The sequence below is a fragment of the Eumetopias jubatus genome, unplaced genomic scaffold (assembly GCF_037043125.1).
Source record: "Eumetopias jubatus isolate StellerSeaLion01/CBP00866 unplaced genomic scaffold, mEumJub1_p1.0 scaffold_7, whole genome shotgun sequence".
Lineage (NCBI taxonomy): Eukaryota > Metazoa > Chordata > Mammalia > Carnivora > Otariidae > Eumetopias > Eumetopias jubatus.
The window spans coordinates 109,560,326-109,586,017 of NW_028274813.1; the positions used below are offsets into that span (position 1 = coordinate 109,560,326).

The 25,692-nt window shown below is 55.7% G+C and overlaps 1 protein-coding gene across 12 annotated transcripts in view; it reads right to left on the reverse strand.

Annotated features, from left to right (window-relative positions):
• TLE3 (TLE family member 3, transcriptional corepressor) overlaps positions 1 to 24,044 on the reverse strand; it is a 48,862-nt gene extending 24,818 nt beyond the window's left edge. For 5 of the 12 annotated variants that reach the window (XM_028100109.2, XM_028100105.2, XM_028100103.2 and 2 more), the window contains exons 1-6: positions 22,970 to 24,044; positions 22,297 to 22,397; positions 21,738 to 21,801; positions 20,637 to 20,681; positions 2,746 to 2,808; positions 1,113 to 1,187 (exon numbers count right to left, since the gene is read on the reverse strand). In XM_028100109.2, the coding sequence (XP_027955910.1) occupies positions 1,113 to 1,187; positions 2,746 to 2,808; positions 20,637 to 20,681; positions 21,738 to 21,801; positions 22,297 to 22,397; positions 22,970 to 22,993 (372 nt within the window). In that variant the 5' untranslated portion in view covers positions 22,994 to 24,044. Of the gene's footprint in view, positions 1 to 1,082; positions 1,188 to 2,745; positions 2,809 to 20,636; positions 20,682 to 21,737; positions 21,802 to 22,296; positions 22,398 to 22,969 lie in introns of all 12 variants that reach the window. The other 7 variants (XM_028100100.2, XM_028100098.2, XM_028100099.2 and 4 more) reach the window with 3 other exon arrangements.
• Between the last annotated feature and the right edge of the window lie 1,648 nt (positions 24,045 to 25,692).

Genomic DNA, 25,692 nt, shown 5'->3' on the forward strand with positions numbered 1-25,692 from the left:
CAATTCCACCATGAAATAATGACATCACATAAGAACAAAAGAGAAATGAGGACCAAGCAGGGTCCCAGAACGTTAGGGCTGACGGGACCTCAGCCATTTGGGCCGCTGCTTCCCAAACCTGACTACCCTTCATTCGGAATGATCTGGAAAACTTCAGAAACAAACATTCCCAGCCCCACCCCCAGACCTATGGAAAAGAACTCTGGGGTGAGTGCCCTGGCGTCTATGTTGCTCAGAAGCCCCCCTGACCCAGCTGTCTGGGGATGGGAAGCAGTGATCACACCGACCCCGTTCATTTTAGGGACAAAAGCTGGACAGGAACACCTGAGGCTAAGAGCTTTCCCCAGAGTCACATGAAAAAACTGTTTTTCCTCAGCTGCTTATCTTAAATATCCCTGGCCTCACACCGGAGCAGGAGAACAGATGCTCTGTGAATCCAAGCAATGCATTAAAGATGCAAGCCAGACAGGGATGCAAAAGAGGAGAGATCTGGCTTCCTCCTTTCATGGAGGGGTCCGACCAAAAGTGGACCTCACAAAGCACTCTTGGGTATTTTTCCCAGTCCCGGTAAGACAGGACTCCCAGAATATCCCAGCTGGAATTCACAAGGGCGCACAATCCACACTCAGGCAGGCAGCTCAGTGCATGGCACAATTAGGCCCAAACCCCAATTCCACAGCACATTTTAGATCAATAGTACAACAGAGACAGTTCTGATCCCAGCTGGCCAAAGAAGGGCAGACCTTTGCCAGGGAGGGACACAGGGCAGAGAGGCCCCCCCTGGGGGAGGCCTGAGGAGGAGCTGGGCATGAGCGTTATCTCAGAGCCTGCCCCCTCCATGGTGGGGCACCAAAAGCTGGAGGAGGTTGGGGCTGGTGAGTTTAGAGGTGGAATTGAGGCATCTCAGACAACCCGTCAATTTGGGGAGCAGGAGGTAACTGGGGGGCTTGTGGGGAGAGAGCCCCGAATGGGTCCAAGCCATGGGAAACCAGAGCCCTGGGGCCGCCATTCTTTGAGGCCAGCTGAGGTCAGGGTCGATCTCTGGTTATGGTAAATGAGAGGAATAAAAGGGCTATACACACGGTGAGAGGCAGATTGGGGAGTCCACGTACCCCGATGATGGCGTTTAGCTCCGTCATGGTGACCTGCTTGGCCCGCTCCACGGCCTGCGCCACCTGCTGCTGGTGCTGGAGGACACAGGGAGCGGGTGAGATGCACTGCCTCCCCGGCCACAGGGGGCACAGTGAGGGCCGCGGGGGACAGGCCGGGACGCAGCCCCCGCACGAGGCAGAGGAGGTCCATGAGACAGGTGGCCCAGGCCTTCCTATCTTCTGCTTTAAATGCTTTCCATGTGCATGTATTACTTTTGCGAGCACGACTTCCCACACATTGTTTTCAGTTAAAACAGCAATGAGCCCAAAGACCCTCCTCCCTCTACCACACATAAAAAAAAAAAGTCCTTCTGTGCCTTTGAATATGAGCTGGAGAGGAGAGGACAGTTCTCATTATTAATTTTCTAAATGCAGTAATGGCATTCGTCACAGAAAGGGGGTTCCCATTTTCAGGAGACGCAGCTAGGAGTGAGTGCTGAGTCAGGGTATCTGCAACTTACATTCAAGGAGTTCAGAAGAAAAGTATGTGAATCTAGAAGTATTCAATCCCTAGCTAAGTGAAGAGAAAAACGAAAATATGTCTGGAAAGACAGAGAAAGTGGCATGATGAACCCTAATATAAACCAGGGACTTGGCATATGATAATGATGTGTCAACGCAGGCTCATCAACTGTAACAAATGCCAACACTCTGGTGCGGGATGTTAGTAACAGGGGAGATCTCTGCACCTTCCACTCATAGGTTGCTGTGAACCTAAAACCACCCTAAAAAAATAAAGTCCATTTTAACAAAGGTATGTTTTTGGTGCGTTCATTCCCTTCGGCCTTGGGATAGCATCTGCTTTGTAGGTAGCTGTCTCCCCTACTGGGCTGTAAGCTTGAGGACGTCACTATATGGTATTTTCACACGGACTCAAATCGTTTACGGGTCGCCACTCTGACTCAGAGACCTAGGAGTCCGGGAGGGAGCTGAGGTGGTCCCAGCCCCTCAGGGGGCACGGAGGCCAGGGCCTACCCCAGCTGGAGGGAGCTCTGCTGGACAGAAACAGGCCCCTCTCAGGCAGTCACCTGTCTGACCACCAAGGGGCCTCCTTGGAGACACTTCCCTCGTCTTCCCCACTAGACCAGTCCAGGCCTCAGGTGGTGGTCCCTTGGGAGGTGTGCTTAGAAGGTAGTATGATTGGTCATGCCTCTAGGGAGGACACTCTGTCCTAGGGACTAGGGCCCCCCTTGGGTACTCATTCCCTTTATAAGGCCTGCCCCTTAGCACTATCTGGCCAGGCTTCTTGCTCCTAGACATTTCCAGGTGCGGGAGATGGGGCACAGACGAACAGAGGCTAGGAACGGCCGTCTGGACGGGGGTGGAGGCAAAGAGGGCTCCCACCGCCCATCGCTAGCCCCACCACAGGCCAGGGTCCTCCTCTCTTCGGTCTCAGGAAGTAGCAGAGAACCAGTTCTACCAGAAGAACGAGCAAATGCTCCCTCTGATGTGCCAAAGCATTTTCTCTAAATCCTCAGGTTGCTAACTTCAGTCCCTATGAAAGAACAGGGGCTGGGACTCCAGGGGAACCCAGGCAGCACCATGCTGCATTGCACTGGAAAGACATGGAGGACACAGTTAAAGAAGGTCTTACCTCTTGTGACAGAAAAGGCATGATCTGTGCTAGAATCGTGTTCAATCTCTTCGCAATCTCTGTCTGCAGAAGAAGAGAGACAGCGTGAAGCACAGGCAGATGTATCAAGTTGCCAAAATGTCCCACAGGTGTCAGTGCACTCCCCCAAAACCACAGACCCCCCCAGGCGGGCTCCATGCTTCCCCCCCCACCTCAGCTGGCCCCCTGCCAGGAGGCCTTGCTAAATCCGAGGCTCTCCCCTAGCCAGGCTGCCTTGGCTGTGGGGAGCTCCAATTTCCTATCAAAGCGGGGTCTACATGTGTGGTTCAGACTATAGAGAGTCCGCCCGCTCTGGACGGAAGCCCTAATTAAAAACAAAGCAAAACGAAACAAGAACAACCCCACCCCCACCCCCCACTGCATACCCCAGTAAAACCCATTATCTGAGCAAAGTGTTGCCCAATGGCAACAGCAGGACAGGTTCTCTGGCTCTCAAAGCAGGTGACCCCTTCCAGGGCCTCCTTCACCCCTCTCCACTTTTCACTTTGCCTCTGCCCCACCAGACGGATCCCTCCCCCACCCAGCCTGAAATCCCACCACCAATGCTTCCCATTTTAGGGTTAAAGCAGTGCCTTCTTGAAGAAGCTGCTCAGGAGGTAACTCATTGGAACCCCAATCCTTCCCAGAAGTTGATCATGAGCTGACCACTTCTCCACTCCATCCCCAACATGCCAGCCAAGATCACATTTAGATAAATATCAACAACTTCTGCCACCCCTGTCCTATGTTAATCCTCCGATCTTGGATCAAGGGCAGTCTGAAAAAAAAAATAGTGCCAAATGGTTAACTGTGTCCAGACAGGAAGGCGTAGGCCCCCTGACAGACAGGGCTCAGGATTGCCTTCCTTATCTCCTGCTGAATCCCGAGGCCGCTAAGACTGAGGTCCCAGTGCGGGCTTCAAAGTGCTCATCAGCCCCCAGCAATCTTCCAGAGACAAAACCATGACAACAGCCTTTAAAAATCTCTGATCATTGTCAAATGGCTCTTGATGAGAAATCCTGGTGCACTTAAAAACAATGATGTTTGAAGGCTTAGAAAACAGAGCCCAGACCTTGGGAGAATTCCTGGGGCTAGCACCCCACCTCCCTCTAACCCCCAGCCACTAATGAGGACGCCTCTGGTTGGTGAAGAGACAAGACAGGCCATCAACTGGGAACCTGACAGGCTTGTGTGGCCCTACATCCAGGGGCTGCCGGCCATGGTGGCAGGCTCCAACACGGACAGTCTGTCTACTGGGGGCATACTGAGTGGGGACCAGGAATTGCTCCTCTCTCCTGGAACACTCCAATCCTCAGGACAGGGCCAGAGTTGCCCCTGTGGGCATCCGGGGTGGAACAATTCTTCGTTGCAAAGAACCGAATGACCCACTGAATGCCAATAATGGGTCCCACTTCCAAATTCCAGGGGAGAGAGGGAGTGTTCCCCTAGCTGAGACCTCTGGGCCTTACTGCCCCATTTGCCATTTGGGTACGCTCCAGTAAGGACAATGGACACCAGGGCTTCTCAGCCTCAGTGCTGCGGACATTGAGGCCAGACACTTCTTTGTGGAATGGAGCTGTTCTGTGCCTTGTAGGGTTTTTAGCACCATCCCTGGACTTGACCCACTAGATACCCATCATTTATATTGTGAGGAATCTAGGAAGATGACTAAGTAATTACTGTATAAATTATTAATCTAAGTAAGTGGGAAGAGTTCTTCTCCCAAAGAGGATCCTTTCTCATTTCTGTTCATCTTTCCCTCGATTGATAGTGGGGAAGGAGAAGGAAATAGGATCAGCGGTGTACAGGGCAGGAGTTCTAGGACACTCCGCCAGTCTGCATCTCAGTCCAAACCTGCACAGGACAACACGGTCATTCAACTGACGGATGTTCATGTGCCACATTAGAATAGAAGGATATATTAAAAACAGAGAACAGACATAAACTAAACCAACCAGGCTCACTGGTCCAAAGCCTCTTACCACCAATGACCAGCACAGCAGTGCCTGGCACACAGTAGGTACTCAATAAATATTTAGCCAAGAGTCTCACTGGCCTCTGTGCATTGATTTTCCAAGGCCCCCCTGACTGCAGATCTGGGCCTGGCCCAGGGTGGGCGACATCTGTGGGAAGGGCCGCGGTGGATGGAATGTTGACACAACAACTGGGGGGTGGGGCGGGCAGCGGCCTTTCGCCAACAGGGTGAGGCAGGGCCATGGAGCCAGACCAGCCACAAGCTGTCTCGGTGGGTCTTGCTGGGTCTCCGGCTGCTGCCCCCACCCCTGAGCCAGGAAGGCAGGGGGCGGGCAGGCTTGGAACCTTCCCACGCAGCAACTACAGCTCTCATAACCTCTGGGGTGGGTGGTTATAAAAGGGTTCCCATCTGTTGCTTCCTTCCTCTAGCAAAGAGGTCAAGTGTCAGGGTCTTGATGGTTCGAAGCAAAAAATGAAAAGTAGCTGGCCTTCCCCTTCCCCATACCGTTTAGCAAACATGTGGCCAAAGGCTTCCCACAGGTGGGATCCTCCTGCAGGGTTTGGTCGGGAGCCCAGCATCCTCTGGCTATGAGGAAAAGGGTCCTGCTAAGATTTCCCGTAGCTGTGCCCAGCTCCAGGCTTGGCATCCAGGCCACCAGGTGACCACCGCTGGCCCCCCAAAGAAGCCCTGCGGGTGGCCCCGAGCAAGTGCCCAGACTCACCCTTCCACCCTACTGGAAGCAGTTCCTGCCTCCTTCGCCCACCTCCCAAAACCACAAACATCCACCGAGGGCCATCAGAACCACTCCACACGGACAGGGAACCTTCTGGAGGCCGGGGCTATGGGCATTCAGGCCCCGTTCTGGGCCCGAACTCAAGGCCGGCCTGGGTGCTTAAGACAGAATGACACAGGGTTGGGAGGTGAGGCAGAGGGGAGGGAGGGGGGCTGCGCACTTGGTGAGCGCTTATAGTAAATCAGGGCTTCCCTGTCCCTGGGTCTGGGGTGGGTGGGTGGAGAGCATGCCCACAATGTCCCTCCCAGCTATCACTGCACGGTGATTGCCTGCCTGCCTGCCGTGGAGTGGCACTGCCCTCCCTGCTGGTCTCTCCAAATAGTAGAAGCAGGGAATGAGCCTTACCCATCTCTCCGTGGGCCGCCCCCCGCCCCCGCCCGGGAATGGGCTCCGCTCACTGGTGAGTCAAAGAATGGACAGGAAGACTATCCCCCTCAAGGACTGTTCCTTAACATTGATTCTTTGGAGGGTGGTGATCCCAGAGGGGAAGCTCCTGGAAATACAAGCCGGCAGGACAGAGCCACTCTTAACAACAACAATAATAATAATGATGGCTACCACGCACCACCCCAGTTGTTCCCAAGCATTTCCCATGTGTGAGCTCACAGTAACCTTCCGGGAAGGCCCTTACCATGACCATCTCCACGATTCAGATGGGGAAACTGATGCTCGCCCAGCAATGTAGCAACCCCGCTAAACAACTTCCTACCAAGAAGCCCAATTTCGACATTTTTGAGAGAGCTTAGAGAAGTATTTTTGAAAGAAAAACTCCCATCAGGGTTAATCATGGACAGCATTTCCGATTAGAACAGCTGTTAAAACAGCATTTGGTCCAACTCAAACAAGCCCGAAATGTTCAGTTCCAAGAAGGGGGGGGGGGGCGGGAATCAAGATATGTGACTTCCACAATTGGGACAGGTCACAAATCACAAAATGGAACTGAATCACATGCTGGCAAACTCCTCCTGGCAATCCAGGGCACCGTGTTATCAATAAGGCAGTCGTGGTCCGAGTGAGGCTGGCCTCCATCCTGGCCTCTGTCCTTCCCTCCGAGTGGGTCACGCAAAGCCACTGCCTTTGAGCCAGATCTTCAGATGTGGACCTGGGAGAAGGTAGGTGCTCCCGACGGGGAGACGGCTGCCTTTGGAAAGAGGTGTTTGGGGAGGCGGGTGCGGCCTTTGAAAGTTTCTTTTCAAGTGTGGTTCAAAGAAGGCAGCTTGGCTGGTGGGAAAACATTGTTCCTCAGAAGGAGCTAATCTAGCAGACGCAGACAGAAGCAGTTCAGAGAAACGTGCCCAGAGACCCTGTGCAATTCAGAATCTGTGCTCCCAACTGGGTGCAGGGAGTAACATCTGCCCCACGTCTCCGGCGAGATTGTTAGGCTAATAAATGACGGAAAACAACATAGTGGGGGGCAAGTGTAATTTCCCAAGAAGCAATCTGCTCAGTGTGCCTTTGGAGCTCCCGTTCTCGCGATGAGCATCTCAGGAAAGCAGGACCTGCGACCATCTTGCTGTAAACCGAGGGTCCTTGAGCATCTTCCAACTCTGCTTCTCCCATCACACTCCAGCATGCACCGTCCGGCTCACCAGCCGGGGGCCCCGGACCCAGGACGCCGAAGGAGGGGAGCCGCAATCTGCTCCTGGCCTTCAGCAGTCAGCCAGTCTTTGGCCTCCCTTTTCTTCTTGAAAATGTAGCTGACTGCTCAACCCAGTCCACAGCCACCTCCACCCCACAGTCCCCCTGCTACTTATTTTAAACTGCCCCGTTGTCTGTCCCTGCCGGCTTTCGGGAACGCACACTTCATTTCAACCCCAGCCCAATAAAAACAACGAGAGGGAGAACCCTGCCAGAGGGAGACCCAAAGCCACGCAGAACCAACCTGGCTTCCACCCCCAGCTCTGCCTCCATCTAGCTGTGTGGCTTTGGGCAAATTGCTTCCCTTCTCCGGGTTCCAATTTTGTTGTCTGCAACACAGAGTGGCCAAGTGGTAACTTGTAAGATCCGGGAGCTGTCATTTCGCCTTAGCCTGCTAACCACTCCTGAATGGCGCTGTTACATGTCCTTCCTCCCTACAGCTCAGGGAAAGAGAGCATGGCAAGAGTTTAAAGGGTGATGAGGAAGAGGACGAGCCCCGCTGGCTGGGGCTCGGTCCCAGGACCAGGCTTCATAGCACAAACGGTTGGAGAGCGCAGGGACATCCCATCTGTCAGTGCCGAGCAGCCACAGTAGGAAGGGCTCATCCTGCTCGCCGGAACCACAGCTTACTCCTTGAGAAACATGCGTGTTTGGGGTGGGGACTCGGTCCGCTCTGGGGCTCTTGAATTTTCATCAGGTTTTACCTGGTTTCTCTGACTGAAGTCTTGGGGTGTGTTCCAAGTGAGGGCGGGAAGCCGAGGGCTGCGCAGGAGGAAGCGGCTCCAGCAGCCGGGTGCCATAACCACGAAGCAATCAAATGCTGGAAGATTCTGGAACAATGTGCCTGAGTAATTTTAACTTAAAATATCCCACTGCATGTCCCAGGCAATTCTAAATTGATAGGCCCTCAATTATTGGACTATACCATGAAATTCCTTGCCAGGCAGTTTCTCCTCAGACCGAGCTTGGACAGCTCTGAAATAAAGCAGGTGGGTGTTTTATCAGCGGCGGGAAGGAAGTCCAGGGACAAAGGGGGTGAGACCTCCAGTAAAAGCCGGGATGGGGTTCCCCAGCCCCGCTCCAGCCCTGCCACGGGCTCTACGGGAAAAGAGCCCCAGTGTCTTAAAGAAGGGGGCAAATAAATGATCCATTTAGCAGCCCAGGGAGATAATGGCCCCCGCTTCTGGAGGGGCTGGGAGGGTTTACATCACAGACCACTCAATGATAGGTGAGCCTCCATAAAGGCCCTTTTAGCACTGACATATTGATCAAATTATATATAACTACAATGCCATTAAATATTTATGCCTTCTGAGGAAGCCTGCTGAATTCTTTATGCCGCGAGGACTGGATACAAGAAAAGGCCCAGCCCGGTGTGACCCTGAGGTTCTGGCTCCGGAGGGAGGCAATGGGACGCTGGCTGGGGCCAGCCTGGGCCGGGCATCCTGCGCTAGCCCCCATGCCCTTCACGCAAGCAAGAATGGCGGTGAACATACGACACGCTCGCTCCCCACCCAGCTAAGACAGATGGAAGCCGAGAGTCTGGGGTGCTGGGCTCGGGGCGTGACCCTCCGCATGCCACCCTGGCAGGAATTCCACCTTCCCTTCCTCTGCCTACCAGAAATCTCAGGCACTTTCTCCCCAAGAGTCTAGGGAGTAAGGGAACTGGGAATGGTGAAGGCTCCCAAGGAAGGGGGAAGCTCCTGTGGGGGTAGGGGTGGGAGAGGGAGCATCTAGGCCACCGACCCCGACCCCGACCCGGGAGAGCGCTGGCAAGGCAAAGTCCCAGGTCAGTCCTGCACTCGGGCCTCAGCTCCCACTGCGTGAAGGAGGCAGATTCGAGTGCAGTATAACCACCGGACCTCTCAACAATGAATTAGGTGCTGTGTGAGAGCGAGCACCCCGTCCTGAGGAGCGTTCAATGTCCACCCAACAAGGACACAGGGTTAGACACCACTCCAGGGGAGGGACCTGGGCCTAGGAGGCAGCCAAGTCCCTCCCTGGCTTTCAGACTCTGCGACTTTCATTTTTCAGACTCTCAATTTCCATCCACCGGGCTTCCTGTTAACAAGATCCAATAATCTTTAAATATTTGTTCACTTTAATTTCTTGGTTCCCAAACACATTAAACTCTGCCTGCCTCCCACCCCCACTCCAGGGGATGGCCCTCAAAGAGCCTGCTTGTGTAGAAAGAACAGGGAAAGCCTTTGCAGATTAGACCTTCCCCCAACACTGCCCATTCATCCCAGGCGCCACCAGCACCCCCCCAACCCCTGACGCCCTCCGTCCCCTCCCTCCCCTCCCTCCCCTCAGATAACCCTCTGCCTCCCTCCCCCACCTTCCCAGACTCCATTGGCCAACTCCCGCCAGGAGGAAAAATTCTCAATTCATCCCTGTGGGGTTGCCATGGCAACCCCCAGCCACCTAATCCCCCTTGGAACATTATGCAAATCTCCCTTTGCCCCTCAACAGGCTGTAAAAGTCACATTACCCTTGCAGAGGCAGCTCGTTAAATTTTGGGGGTCTCCCTATTAATAGGTCAGCACTACAAATGAAACCCTGGCTATGACTTTTTAAGAACAGAGGCTCGCTGGGAAATCCGGGTGGCAGGAAGGGAAAACAAGGTGTCAGGGAGGGGACAGGCTGACCGTGGGCAGACACATTCTAGCCGCCCACCACCGAGTTCACAACCGAAAAGCACGTCTGTCCCTCTTAGACTGAAAGGGTGGAGGGTCCTGTCTCCCCAGACAAGGATGGCAGGAGTAGCGGCATTTCATAGGCCATAAAAAATCAAGATCGGTTACTTAGAGAAACTTGTTTAATGGGCTGGGAGGGGACCACCTCCCAAACCACCAACATACTCAACACCTGTTTACAGATAAAGAAAACAGGGCCCAGAGAAGGCAAGGAACTGCCCTACCTCCCAAAGCCAGAGAGTGGCAACCAACTCTCCCAGCTCTCGAGCCAGAATTCGTCCCCCTACACCAAGGGTTCACACCCCCCCCGGGGGGGGGGCATTTTTGCTCCCCAGGGGACCCTTGGCAATGTCTAGAAGACAGGGGTGTCACAACTGGAGCGGTGCTCTTGACAACTAGTGGGTAGAGGCCAGGGATGCTGCAAATCTTGGGGAACACAGGACAGCCTCACCCCAAAGAATTATCCAGCCTCAAATGTCAATAATGCCCAGACTGAGACGCCCTGATCTGCACAGGGCGGCCACACATTCTCCTGAATTCTTAAAGGCCTTGTCTGGGTGGGGCCTTCCCAGCCCTGCAATGGAAGTCCTGAAGTACAGGTGGGTCCTGGGGGCGGGCATGTGGGGAGACCACGCCTTGATATGGCCTGGGGGACAAGTGGTTGGCCCATGAGTGAAACAGAGTTTCTCCTTCTGAACCTGCCCCTGGTCCACCGGAGCCCACGAGCCAGTCACTCACCCTCTCCAGATGTCAGTGCTCCCAGTAGGCAGTGCTCATGGCTGGCATGCGGGGCCAAGCAGCAGCACGTGGGAAGGGCTCTGGAAAGCCCTACAACATCCACAGCCCCAAGCATCTTGGCCTCACTCTTTGATGCCTTGGCTACTTGTGGGACTCCGTCTCGCTGGGAGAAGACACTGCTGAGGCCTCTTCCTACACGCAGGGGATCGTGCTAAACAGTCACTGTGCATCCATCACCTTACACACTCCTCCTAACGCTGCCTGTAACCACGGGGGGTCCAACGGAGGAGGCCACGAGCCACGTGGGGCTAGTGCACGTTAAATTACAACTCAATGTCAAATTCAGTTCCTCGGTCACAGTAGCCACGTCTCGGACGGCACTGCTCTGGTGGGTAGGGGTTCCGATTCTCCCCTGCCCCAACCCCATACAAACTGAATTTCACAAGAGGTTCCCCGGTCAGCCCCACGTCACACGGCCAGGACGTCCTGATGGAGGACTCAAAACCCAAGGCTGTCCGACTCCCAAGCCCGTGGCGTAGCCATCGGGACTTACCACCTCCCGGCACCTGGTATTCGGCACGTGACTGCCGGGACGCCCCTCTGAAAACCAGTGACTTTTGACGGAGAAACTCTGAATCCACCACCAGCACAAAGGTGCCAGGAAAAATTCTTCTCAGGGACGGGCCTGGCTCCCCACCGGGGGCCTGGGCAGGGGGAAAGTGAGGGAGGGCCAGGTAGAGGTCCCTGCAGAAGTGGGGTCTGACCCAGGCGAGAGAACTGAGAAACTCAAACAGGCTAAGTGAGAGAAGTATCCAGACAGCACCCATACCCGCCCCCTTTAAGAACTTCTACAGGCCGCATACCCCGTACAAGTGGCGGGCGACTTGAAGGCCAGCATCAAGCCAGCAGCCACAGGACTCTGGCAGGGGCAGTAGCTGCTCTCTCCACCTCAGGCTGGCCTCAGGGTGAAGCGGGAGGGCTTGAGGGTTTGAGGAGGGTGGGACACAGGACACAGGGCAATATCCAATAGCCAACCTCAACTGCTCCGGTCTTTCCCTTAGGATTTCTGCCCTGAGGCAAAGCCAGGTAAGAACTGGACTGCTGCCCTCTCCAGTGGTGAGGGGGCTTGGAGGAAGGGGCCCCTTCCAGGAAAAGCAATGGGGAAGGGTTTAAGGAGAAGCTAAAGCTCGTCTGGACCCATCAGTCCTGGGGCCGACTCACGGCCTCCACCTGCTGGGTCTCATGCTCACTGTGCTCCCACCGGGCCACTGAGCCCCTCGCTCTAGGCCATTTGGGATCACGTGTGGCTGCTCCCGGTCTCGCTGAGTCTGCCCTGCCTCTTCCTAGACACGAAGTCGGATAGTTCCTGTCTCCCAAGACCAAGGACTGACTCCCATTCCTCACCCACTGGTCTCCCCAAGACGGCCTGGCTCTTCCCAGCAGAATTCACCACTGGTTCACAAAGCATGCCTTTGACAGGACAATCAGTTTCTCACTCAGGATCAGGACGGACCTGTTGGGGGCCCTCCCTAGGCAAGTATTTGGGAACTGGGTAGAAGGCCTCCTCCTCCAAACATTCTGGTCCCAGACTGGCTGGTGGTGTCAGGAGTCCAGAACCAAAGCCTTCACACCCAACCAGGAAGAGTCCCCTCCCCTGTCCCCAAGGTGCTCCTGGTCTCCCTAGTGCTGCAGGACTGCGGGAAGGACTCTTGCTCATTTGAGTCTCCTTGTGAGGGAAGATGTCGCTTTTTGGGGCAAACAAAAAAAAAGGAACTTCTACCACTGGGCTAGACTAGGTTTCATTGCGTGTTTAAAAAATGACAACAAAAAAACAGTTGAAGAGTGTAGTGTGAACAGTGGTCACCAGGGATTTCAAAGGGCAGCAGGGTAAGGCCACAGCACGTGGAACCCCACGCCCAAAGAGACGGCCAAGGCATGCCAAGCACGGTTTACCGATTTACCTCCAAGCCACTGAGTCTTGCCTTCCTGCTACTTGGTTTCTTCTCGGAATGCCAATTCAGCATGTCTTCTCTTCCTCATTCCTTCCTGCCCCATCTCTGCTTTATCATCTTCCGCCCCGCTATCTCTTTCCTCACCCCTCCTATCTTCCCTTTGTACATCTCAACTGTCCGCAGACCAAGACGAAACACAAAAACAAAACAAAAACCTCAAACTATGTTAAAGACGCTTCAACATAAAAGCTCATGACACTTCTACCTTTCTCTCTCCGATCACAACTCTGCGGCCAACAGATCTCTCTCAGAAGCCGGAGAAAACCTGTACCCTTCCCAGAAAGTCCATAAGGCTCTACAGGGTCAGAGAGAACCCCCAAACTAGAACGTCGCCCTCCACGAGTCCCCCCCAAAACGTACACTGTGCACCCAGTATGGGCCCAGCACCATGCAGGGCTCAGGGGCCTCAGTGAATATAAAATGGTCCCGTCCCTCAGGAACTCACAGAGTTGGCATTCCACACCCCCCCCCAGCCCCCGCTGCCCCGCCCAGTGTAAGAACACAGCCCTCTAGTGCCCCAGATATATCCAAGTCATCCCCACACCCCACGCTCTGATGCTTTCCTCCTAGGCTGTGTTTGTCCTGCACCCAAATGCCTGTCATTTGGGGTTCTTTTTTTTTTTTTTTTAAAAGATTTATTTATTTATTTATTTATTTGAGAGAAAGAGAGAGAGAGCACATGAGGTGGGGGGAGGGTCAGAGGGAGAAGCAGGCTCCCCAATGAGCAGGGAGCCCGATTGAGGACTTGACCCCGGGACTCCAGGATCATGACCTGAGCCGAAGGCAGCCGCCCAACCAACCGAGCCACCCAGGCGCCCTGTCATTTGGGGTTCTTAAGATGAAAAGGCCTACTCTGCTTTGCAAACAATCAATTGCTACAGAATCATCAAAGGTTGATATTATTACAATATTTGGAAGACGAAAACTTTCAAACTCTCTGCACTCAATAAAGGCCTTCTGCTGGAATGATTTGGTGGTGGTGGTGGTGGCAGCTACCCCAGGCCCCCAGGTCCCCGTCGGTGTCACTCACATGGTGGGTGGAAGGAGGAGGCCCCTCTGGACACACAAACCGAGCCCATCCACATCCTAGCCTTTGCCACAGCCAGACTCGAGGCCCCAGCCCTGCTTTCTAGTTCTTTCTTCACCCTTCAAAGGATGCCATTGGTGAAGGGGAGCTTTGGTGACAGCAGGGTGAAGGAAACCTCTGCCCAAAGGGCTGTGTTGCATCTTCAGAGTAATGAAGTCGGCTGGGGTGAAGGGGAGGGAGGTTTTGTTCTCAGGCTCAATCTCCAGGGCTGAGTAGGTGCGACCCCTGGTTAAGCCTATAAGCCCTGCATGAACCTCCACTTAAGAGTAAGTCCCTGCCCTACGGACCCTCGTGCTTTCTAGAGGAGCCTCTGCACAATGAACGGCCTCCCAGAATCTGATTTGAAAGGGGCCAAGGGCTCCGAGGTCCCTGATCGCCTCTCCAGTAAGTACAGCCTTCCCCTGTAGCCTCCCTCAGAGGTGGCCTTCCCGGAAACATTCAGAGGACTCCCTGGAAGCCTGCCACACCCACCCCCCCCCCCCAGGCTGTGACATCCTTAGCCAACAAAAGAACTCAAAATCAGTACGCAGGGGAGAACAGCACTCCCAGTCCCTCCCCCAGGAACACGGGGCCAGGGGGTGTGAGCAGTGGCCAAGGCCTCACAGCAAACCAGCCCACCCCACAGTCCTTACTTAGGTGCAGGCAGGAAATCTCCCCCTTCCCCAAGTCTCCTCAGCCCTGACCTGAGAGGGGAACATGTCCTGTGAAAGGCAGGAGAGAGGCAAGAAAAAGCCAGGGGAGAGGAGAGGCGTGCGAGAGGAGCCAGCATCTTGGCCGTGAGTCTCAGGGAGCATTTGTTGAAAACAAGATATTGTCCCTTTAAGCATATAAAAACAAGGCCCTCGAGCACGCAGTTCTCACTCTGGTACACAATTATAGGAGCTTTCAGCTGTCTAGCACTACTTCAAGTGCTCTCTTAAACCAGACTGTCAATGGCATGTTGAAAGCTATTTTGCTGGCTGCTATCATTAATAGCAAAGTGGAGAGAGCTGGCTGATGAGAATTAAATATGGGGGAGGGGCGGGCCAGACCCAGTCATTACAGAATTACCCACAGGGGAAAGGAGGCAATGCCACTTTGGGGAAGAAAGTTCAAGGTGGCACGCTGCGGTGTGCAGGCGCGGGAGGCCTCGGCCAGCCCGGGGCGTTCCCCTCCCCTCCCCCCCCCCCCCCCCCACCAAGCGCGGCCTAGGGCAGATGGCCGAGGGCCAGCCCTGCAGAGCCATACGGGGACAGAGGGAGCCGCAGAGTCGGGAGTGTGAGAGCAGAGAGGCCTTGGAGATCACTTGCTGCAAAATGTCACCACCTCGCCTCACTCCCCAAGTGGAGCCCCACCCCCCCCACCCCAGGCATTCCAACTTGTGGACTGTGCTTCCGCTGGCCTTTCCAATTTCCAAGAGCGGCTGCCACAGAGAGAGAGAGAGAGAGAGAGAGAGAGAGAGAGAGAGAGAGAGAGAGAGAAGCCTCCTCCTCTCTGCTGGCTTCTGCCTCAGCAGCCCCTGCCCTCCCTTTAGGGCTCAGGTAACAGCCCTTCGGTGTAGTCTTCTCTGACTCAACTCCCCTTTCCCTCCCCTTCCCCCCCTTCCCCCCCCTTTGCCCCCCTTTCCCCCCCTTTCCGGGGAAGAATAAGCTGTTGTCCTGGGTCTTCCTCCAGTGACACTGGGCCATATTAGCACTTACCTCACTGCACTGCCATGACTTATTTAGATGCCAACTCCCCAGCGGAGGGAATGGTGTCTTACTCGGCTGTGTAACCAGCCCCAGCCCACACCCAGCACATCCCAGGCCCCTAATAACCGTTCTGGCAGGAATCCAACCCCCTCATTTTCCTGATGAAGAAACTGGATGCTGAACAGTAGGAGGAAGCCTGCAGAGCTGGTGGCCAACCCACAATTAAAACCCTCACTTCCTACCGCCAGAGCTCAGGGAATCGGAATCCCACCCTCTGACAACCCAAGTAATTCAGAGTAAAGGAAAACCGGCGTGTTTACTGAGCACCTATTTCGTGCTAAGGGCACGTAACAGACCCGAGCCAAGGGGCTTCCTCGGCTACAAACAGGAGATGCTGAAGTGTGAGAAAGGACAGCACGCACGCGCCAGATCACAGGGGGAAACCCCACTGAGATTTCGCCTTGACTACCTTCTCGCCCCACGTGTCCCTGTATTTTGTGCAAACAGATCTGGATAAAAAAACACTCTCCCATGCAGGAGGGAAAAGGGAGCTCATTCCTTGACCGACTCACTCCTAGGACAAAATGGAAATGAAGGGCCTCTGACATAGACCAGACCCTTCCTGTACTAAGTGGAGGAGGAGGAATCCCAAGGGAGATTCAGTTCTGTGCCCTCTGGGGGCCCCTGGTCCAGGAGAGTTCATGGAAGGAGTCTTACTAAGAAGCCAGGTTTCCCACCCAGGCTCCGTGTCCTTGAGTAAGGACAGGAGCCATTTCTGTGCCCATCTCCTAGGTCATCCCAATGACCAAACGTACGAGAAGGGAAAGAGCCAGAGAACCACACCAACTCTGCTCTGTACAGCTCATTGGGCAGTGAAGAATAAGGGCCCAGAGAAGGCTGGGGTGGAAGGCAGTCTGGGGCTGGGGGAAAGGGACTTTGAGCTCGGTACACCCCAAAGCTGACCATGGCAGGCCCCCAGGGCAGTGAGAGGAACTGTGTGACTGCAGAAAGACTGTCCTAGGCAAGAGTGACCAGCCAGGAAAGGTTAGGTGGAAACCAGGGCCTAAGAGGGGTGCTTGGAAGCCAGGAAAAAACACTACTCCGGATCTCCTCTTAGCTCAACCCAGAGGCCACCCAAACAGGCACTCCCGGGCCGGGTCTTCGTAACCTTGCCACCTGCTGGTTCCCTCTGGCCACCCACACCTGCAAAAGTGATCGTCACAGAACTTCAACTAGTACCTAGAGATCTTCCAGCCAAGCCCCTAATTACTCAGGCGATGAGAGGGGAGGGGACGGAGATTTGCCATCTCCTTCTTCAGCCCTGTGTTCACGGCTTTCTGTATCCTCGGGTAAAAAGTTCACAGGTTTTACCACTTTACCTCGCCAGTGAACCTTACCTCTGGGGTTGCTAGTTATGCATTCGGTTTATTATTACGCATATCACATCACTGGTTGTGCAAATAGCTGGCAATTCGGAAGGGGACTGTTGGCAAAAAAGTGTTCAGCTGATATGGTTATACAACCCGAAATAGGGTACTTTGTACTTTGGCATAGCCAGGTTTGTAGCCTCAGCTTCTGGAGATAATAAACAGAAAGAAGCAATAATACTTAAAGCCACAGAGTGCGACTGGTTAGTAAACAAATATGCATCACTTCTTGAATCTTGCTAAACAGAGCCCTGGGGATAGGATGAAAGGCCCCAGGAGCAGCCCGAGCACTAACATGGGACTGGGTGACTGGGTTAGCTCAGCTCCCCTCCCGGGCCTCAGTTTCCTCCTCTGTAACATGGAAGGTTTGGATGAGAAGCCAAAGGGCTCTCCCAGTTCCGGGATGCCAAAAGAAACCTGGAGGAAGCATTGCTCCTCTGGGTTTGCAGAAAAAGTGTGACCATTTGGCGTTGGCACGGCGCTGCCCCAGAGTACCAAATGCCTCAAGTCCTCTTTTGAAACCTCAGCGCTGACCAGGGGAGGGTGAAGATGGCCTGACCCAGCTTCTCCTGCCTCCAACCCAATGCCCAAAAGGTGCTTTGGGGCGCTCCTTTCTAAGCCGGCTTTGTGACTGGTGGCCGACACTGGAGAGCCCCAGCAGGAACAGGATGGGAACCGATGAGGATGAGCTGGGCAGCCCCCATCGCCTCCCTGGCCTCACCGAATCACCCTTGACATTCTGCCTGGAAGCAGGAGCTTGGAGGAGGTGGGTGACCCCTGGAAGGCTGAGGCCTGGCCCGTGATTCTGTAATCTTGCTTTGCCATAATTAGGGAGGTAGGCAGAGGAGTAGGAGGAAAACCCATTTATTACTTCTCTGGGATTTGACAGCTTGGAGAAAGAATGAGAAGGAGACAGAAACAGCCAGGAAAGGAGCCAGCCACAGTGAGTTTAACCTCTAGGTAAAAGAAGAAATGGGCTGGACGCACCTCATCAGCTGCCCTCTGTCAATAATCGGGGCCCATCTGGCAGAACCTGAGGTTCCCAACTAATAAGCATTTCCCATAGAGACAGCAAAGAAGAGCTTAAAAAAAAAAAAAAAATGTGGCAGTTGGTGGAAAAGCTGGGGTGTGATGCACGTGAGCAGGCTGAAGACCCCCACACTTCCCAAGGTACTGGCTCTGGAGCCCACCTAACATATAAGGTACAGCCAGTCCCCACCCCCACCCCTGAGCTTAAAGATGAAGAATCCAGCCTGTTTGTTCCAGGCAGATGTAATCACACGAACAGTCAAGTCTAGAGGGCAGGACACTGCATGAATAATTCAAGCACTCCAGTCACTTGATTGTGTGTGCAGATAAAACACCAGTCAACCGCTAAACAGGTCAGCTGATAAACTTGTTTGCTCAGGCCTAACCACCATCCGCCAAATGCACCCAAGACCCACACTACAATTAGTGGCTGGGTTTTCTTCTACAGAACCCTCGCAAGCCTAGGGAGTGGCCGGCCCCATTAGGTCAGGGTTGCATTTCTTAGCCCCGGTTTCTTCACCTCCTTGCCTCTTTGTTCCTCCACAGCCATGGGGCGATTTCACCCCACTCAAGACAGTGCCCTGAACCCTGCAAAGGCCCTGGCGCTCAGAGCACACTCATTCATGCTGGGAAGCCAAGGGGAACTGGCTGGAAGGCAAAGGTGAGTGGCAAGTGGGGTCAGAGCGCCCAGTGGGGGAATCCAGAGGCCTGGACTGGAGTCCCAGCTCTGGCCCACTGGCTTCCCTGAAGCCTCAGTTTCCGGGCCTATACAAAGGGTGCAAAGAATCCCATCTGTCTGCCTCTAGCAGCTGGGAGGATTACAATGAGACCATGTCGCCAAACCTCAGGCATTCTCCCCTTAAGAGCCCCGCGTCTGGGGAATAGCCAGAGGTCCCAGATGCACACAGCTGCTCTTGAGGCAAACACCACCACCAAAGGCATTAGGACAGTTAACTCTTCCAGAGTTCAGAGTCTCCCCAGGACTCCGGGAACACCTTTGCTCCACCAGCCAAGGTGGATTCTTTGTGCCAAAGAACCATCCACTCACAGACGTGGGGAACACCACCCATGCAGACCTCAACATGCAACGACGTATTACACCTTAATTACGAAGCTCTTAGAATAACTGCTGCTATAAATTTTAAACCTGGGTGCAATTACCCTCTTTAAACACACCCCAGAAACCAAGCACCGAGGGGGGGGGACAAAAAAAGAGGGGGTTGAGAAAGGAAGGAAGGGGCACCTTGCATAACACCCCAAGGTCCTTGAACACCTGAGACCCCAGGTCCGTGGCATGCATTCGGACTGGATAAGTCAGACCCGGCCGGTCCCACCTAAAGTTGGGCAGAACCTGTCTCCAGTTCATTCTTCTGAAAAGAAACGTCTCTATGTACACAGCCGTGTTTGCTTATGATTCCTGTGGGTCAAAAAGTAAAAAGCTGGTAGCTTTCCTGTGCCTTCCTAAGGAGCTCATAACCCCTCAGGAAGCCAAAGACTGGCTTCCCACACTGCTCCATGAACTCAGGCCCCTTTCGGGCTGCCCTCCACCTAACACTGGGGCTCCTCCAATAAAGAAAGGAAAGTACAGATCCAAAAGGCTCTAGAGGAAGCCGCTGGAGCAGGCAGCAATCTACAAGCATGCCTGGGTCCCTTGCCCTTCTCACCTGCCCCTCTCACCTGCCCGGGTCCCTGCCCCCTGAAAGAACAAAATTTAGACCTTGTAAACGACTGTTCATTTAAGGCAGAAAATCCATTCAAGTCACGGTCACCAAAGGCTAGAATGAGTCAACAGCCTTCTGAGATTTCAAGAACACCAATTGTTAAAAAGAACAACCGGTCTCCGCCATTTATTCGTGCCAAGTCACTTCTAATCGCTGGCCAAGCCAAATTACAGGCAGCCTCTCCTTGGAACACAAATACACAAACAGGCCTCTCCCACAGCCCAGCCTAGCACTAGTTACTGATATGCACCGAGATAAAGCCTGTTTGTATTTGCTCCGTTTGAGGTATACTGTTATTAGAAGAGCGACAATACGAGGTAGTTTACATATCCATCAAACAACAGCACACTAGCTAAACTGGTTTGACTTCAGGATTTCAAAGCTGAGCTCAACTACCAGCCATCTCAAAAGTCCTGGCGAGGCTGCCGCTGGGCAAGTTACTTCACCTCTCTGCTTCAGCTTCCTTCTCTGTAAAATGGGAACCCGGCTGCCTTCAAATTAAGATAGAGAGGAGAAAGCGGCCTTGGAACTGCAAGGCATTATACTGCTGTAGTTCATCCTGGATTCGTATTTTTCAGCAGTTAGTCGCTTGTTCCCTTAAATTCTGACAGCTCGGCCTGGCTTTTAAGACTCCTGGAGTTTAATCTTATCAAGGCAGAACACCAAATTTTTGCGAGGGCCGGCATACGTACGTGTGTGTACACACACACACACACACACACACCTCCTGCATTTCCTCTCGAGAATTTTACATTAAAACATTTAAAAGCAGCCAGCCAGCCCTCTCTGGGTTTTAGGAGTTTGTAAAGCAGATCCTTAAGGTACAACTTTCCCTTTGCTCCTTTATCTTCCACCAAGATCCAAGACCAGGACTAATTCCACAAGCTCTATTGCTAAAAACTCAACATGTCCAAGAAATAAGCAACACCTCAGACCCTGCATTTCAAAGACTGGATCCATTCACTCTTCAAGGAGAAGGAGGAGAACAGAAGGGCTAGGCTCATTTTCAAAGAGGAGGGGCTATCAGAAACTCATGTGTTACATGTTTTTAACCATCAGATTTTTTAGAAAAAAAAAAAGCACTTACCTGCTTGTGCATTTCAATGTTCAGGCCATAGGACATCTCATAGTACTAAAAGTAAAAAGAATCGCCATTAACGGGCAATACATTGATCTGTCCACTTTCCAAAATCAGGCTTTTGGGGCAGGTTTCTGGCCAAGTCATACTCTTATGATAAATCCGCTAAAAAAGTTCAACCCAAACCCCGAAGCCAGCTACAGAGAGGGGTTTAAGAGCTGACAAGGGGCGAGTGCTGTCCTCGTCTCATCTCTAACATTATATATGCAATAGTACGAGGAGCCAAGCCCTCCCTCCCACAAGCATCCCATGTGCCATATATCCTGTTTATACAAGGTTCGGGTTCAACAGGGAATCGTGTGTACACTGGGACCCTCTTGTCCTCTGAGAGTTATTTAGCAATGTGTCGAAGGCCTCTTATGTGGAAAGCAGTGCAGGGAGGGCGCTTAAGTGCCTTCCCTGTCCTCTCACAAACAGAAGATTGAAACTCACTGAACAGCCAGCCGCTGGGAAAGGGGTGAGAGTCTACCTACTGCCCCAAGGCTGACAAGATTCTTCAGTTGGGGTATCCCTGAGGAGGGAGGGGAATGGAGGCAGAGGGCTTTAAAAGGCTCCTCCATGCTCACAAAACCCAGGGGTAACCAATGGGGGAGGCAGAGAGGGCTTCTGTCCCACTCGGGCTAGATCCCAGGGCTGCAAAGCCGCAAAGTTTCCAAACACTCCCAGGAGGTCTCTAAGAGAGATTTTATCCAACCCTGACGTGTGCTGATCCAATCCTATCTTACTGGCCAAGACAGGGCACCCAGCCCTCTGGGAAACCTTGAAAACACAAATGAAAGGGGCACAGAGGTAGCGCCAAAGCGCCCCGCCTGGACTTAGGTTTCTCTGTTTCTCTTTTTCCCCTTCTCTCGCCCACCCTCACGCAAGTGGCCCGGGCTAAGGGCGGGGGGGGGGGGGGGTGCCGGTGGAGGGTCGGGGCACACTCGGATGACACCGGCTCCCAGGGCTGCCCTGCGGCTGGCTGGCCGCGACGCGCTGGGAACCCGGCTGCAGGGTCCTCGGACCCCCGCCCCCGGGCCGCCCCCGCCCCGGCCCGGGGCCGCCTCTCACCATCACGTAATGGCGCTGCATCTCCGTCTTCTCGTTCGCCAGCTTGTCGTACTCCACTTTGAGGCTGCGAGGGCAGGAGGAGCCGGCTCAGGCCTGGAGCCCGCGCAGCCTCCTCCGAGGCTCCAGCGTCAGGGCCTCCGCGAGCCACTTCACTTCCTGACCTCCCCCGGGGGTACCCCGGTCATCCCGCAGCCTCGGCGCGGAGGGGGCTCGGGTCCCCGCCGCGGGGAGGGGAGTGAAACAACTTGAAACTTCCCGCGGCCGAGCGCGTGGACTTCTCGGGGCCGCGGAGGGTGGGGGGGACGGCTCGCGACCCCCGGAACCCGGAGCGAGCCCGCCGCGACCCCGACCCTCACCCCGCGTACGGCACGCGGAGCCGGGAGGCTGCGGGCAGCAAAGGGTTAAGGCGCCGCGCTCGGAAAGGGGAAACAAAAGGCGGAGGCCCCGGCTGCCCCGCCGCCCCGGGTCGGGAGCCCCCACCGTCCCCGCGGGGGGTGGCAGGAGCAGCGGCGGGGACGCCGCTCCCCGCCGGCCCCGGGGCAGCCCCCACCGGCCTTACCTGTGATATTGAGCTTGCAGGAACTGGAATTCGTCTTTGATCCTGTCACAAGACTCAGCCACCGTGAATTTAAATCCCGGCTGCCCGGGTTGATGGGGAGCCTAGAGCCGGCGAAGACGAGACAGGGGAGGGGGCGGGGGCGTCAGACGGGGCTCCAGGCTGCTCCAGTCCCCCGGCGGCTTCGGCCGGCTCCCCCCTCCCCAACCCGGGAGGCCACCCTCACAGCCCAGAACGTTCCCAGCAAGTTTCTCAGCTGCCCGTCGGGGGGGGGGCGCCCCAAATCCCTCCCTACAGGCGGCCGGGGCTTGCATCCCTTGCACGAGTGGGCTCCCATTCCCAAGTAAGACAGGAACTGGGAGACAGCCGGGTGAGTTGGGGAGATTTGGGAGAGAGGGAGGGGGGCAGCGTGAAAACAAACAGTTCGGCTGGAACACTGGCAGCCCCCCACGCCACTCGGGCGGAATTAACCTCCTCTCTCAACGGCGCCCCCCCATCCCCATCCCCTTTGTGTGAACGCGCGCGCGCGCACACACACACACACACACACACACACACGCACACGCACACACACTCACCATAAAGGTAGCAACAAGCAAAATGGAGGTGCCAGATAAACTGCCTCGTTTACCCTGCCATGATAGATGCTTAAATAAACCGAGTTGCAATTACTCACCGGATGTCTGCCTTGCGGATACATGGCAGGGAGGGGTCGTGATTCCGAGAGCGTGGAAGCGCGGAGAGCTCGGGCCGGGGAGGTGCGGGGGAGGGGGGAGCCAAGCCCCAGCGGGGGGCGGCCGGGAAACCGAGAGCTCGCCCCCGGCCCCCCCAGCCCGCTCTCGCAGCGAAATCCCAGAGTCGGGCGCCCGCCCCAAGTGGAGACAAAGAGCTGCGGAGCAGGCGGCAAAGTCGTCGGCCGGCGCCGAGGCCGGGCGGCGGGCGCGGGCTTTGTGCGCCTAGGGCTCGGCGGGCTGCGGCCGGCCGCCTTCCCCCCACTGCGGGGAGCGCGTCAGAGCCCGGGGCTGCGCGGACATCGTCGTCTCCCCGGTGGCTCCGGCGCGGGGTCCCGAGGCCGGGGTCCCCTCCTGGGGCGACTGCGGGCCCCCTCCGGATCACTCAGCGCCTCGCGCCGGGAGGGGGGCGCGTCGAGGCAGCCCCAGCATCCGGAGCGCGCGAGTCCGATCCCAAGGGCGGCGCTCCGGGAGAAGAGGAAGGAGCCAAGCACCGAGGTGGCGGCTGGGGGCCGCAAGAGCGCCGGAGGGTGAGGGCGGGAGCCGGGCGCGGGCGCTTCGACGCCCCCCCTCGGAGAGGAGAGCCTGCTGTTCCGTCTGCTACTGCCGCCGCCGCCGCCGCCGCCGCCGCAAGCCCTTCCCAGAGCAGAGGAGGAAACTCCAGGCTCAGTAGGTGCAAATCAGCCGCCTTGGCATCTTAACTCCAGCGGGCACAGGAAGCCTCCGCAAAGGGGTCCTCGCTGTTCCCAGCTCCAGCGCCGCGTCCTCAGCGAGGAGCGCTCGGCGCCGCCGCCGCCGCCGCCGCCGCCTCGGAGCGCACAGGCTGGAGAGCGCAGCCCGAGACCGGGGAGCTCTCTTCCTTCCCCTCGGCCCGGCTCTCCTCTCCGCGCCCCGACAAACCCCCCAAACACACACCCCAAACACACACACACACCCAAAAAAGTGCCCCGGACCTGCGGATACCACACACAGACAGGCGAGGGGGACGAGCACGAGGTCTGAACTGCCGCGAGAGCAGTTCCAAATAGGGACTGAAAAGTAACAAAATAATGTGGCAGCTTCGCCCGGCGCTGGCCAATGGGAGCGCGCGGCCCCCACGTGGGGCTACCGGACTCGGCCTGCGACTGGGCGCCGCCGGGCGCGACGTCACAATGCCCTCTTGTGTCTAAAACTATGCATGAAAAGTAGCAATCAGGCCCTACCCGCTGGTGACTTTCGCATGGGAGTGAAAAACAGCGCTCCTCAGATCAGGAATTAACCGAAAGACATATAATAAATAGATATATATTATAGTCCTGAGCTGCTAGACTTTTTTTCCCCCCGCCTCTTTCTTTCCTCCCCACCCCCCCGCCACGATCAACTAGCAAATAATTATTTGGCGGGAGGGGGAAAGAGAGGGAACAGGAATAACAACAAAAGAAAAAAAGACAAGCTGTACGGTCCTCAAAACCTGTGGCTGGTAGTAACGTATCAGTTTATTCTGCAGTGGCGGCGAACGATTCCTCCCTCGAATCTCATTAGGTCTGCAAAGCAGCCCAATTAGATACTATAAAACAAACAGAATCACTTTGTCACTTTAATGTTTTCACTTCGCAAGATTTAAGACTGATAAAATGGTGGATCCCGAAGTTGCCTCCCACCTGAAAAAATTTGCTGGAAACTGAGGGTGCCCCTTTCTTTCCCCTTCTCCTGCCCACGCCCCCCCGCCCCCCACTGGCCCCCAGCTTTTCTTCTTTGTTCATTCGTCCTTCTTTTCAGAAAGCCAAATAAACAGCGTCTTTGATGTGCGGCGGCTGCCTGCGAGAAGTCTGAGGAACTCTTGCTTGGGCAGCGCAGATGGAAGGACCGGCTGCCAGCGGACAACCGGCCCAGTTCGCGCTTTCCCCACTCGGGGCTCCTTCCCGCGGCTCCCCACCGCGCACCCGGGTCAGGGGAGCGGAGGAGGGGATGGGGAGGCGGCCCTGCCCTGCCCCGGCCCGGGAGCTCCCGGTTCCCACCAGGTTTACCGGGCCTGCTCGCGGCAGTGACACCGCGTCGGCGGAAGCCTGCGGAGGGGCGCGCGTGCCGGCCCGTGGGTGTCTCGGCCGCCAGCCTCGACGCCCCGGGAGGCGCAGACATTCGCGCGCCCCCCTGCGCCCCCTGCACCCCCACCGCCGCGCCCCCGGGACTCCCCGCGCGATCGCACGGGCCACTCGACTCAGCGGGCCAGTTTGTTCGCAAACCGGTAGCCTCGATCTGCCGCTCGGGCTTACGTCAGGGCAGACGGGCCTGGGTGGGGGGAGGTGTGGGGAAGCAGCCATGCCCCGGACCCCCGCGGGCACCGCGGGGTGGACTGGTCGCACGGCGGGGGCCGGGGGGCGCGAGTCCCTCCCCGGCATCTCCGAGAGAGCGCACGCACCCGAGGGCCGGTGGCGGGCGCGAGCGAGCGGGCCGCGCGCCCCCGGTTCTATATTTTCCCCTCATTAGGATCTGGAGTTCGTTCTTGCATCTTAATGAGGAGCTGAGAGCGAGCGGGCGCTCGGAGGCCGGTGCGCAGGGAGTTACACGTGAGCGCCCGCCTCGGAGTTGAACCTCCCAGCGCCCGCTCGGGCCGCCAGCCCTGAACCGCGCTCCTCTCTTCATTTATTTATTTTCCTAAATAAAAACATAAATCGTGTGCGGCGCGCAC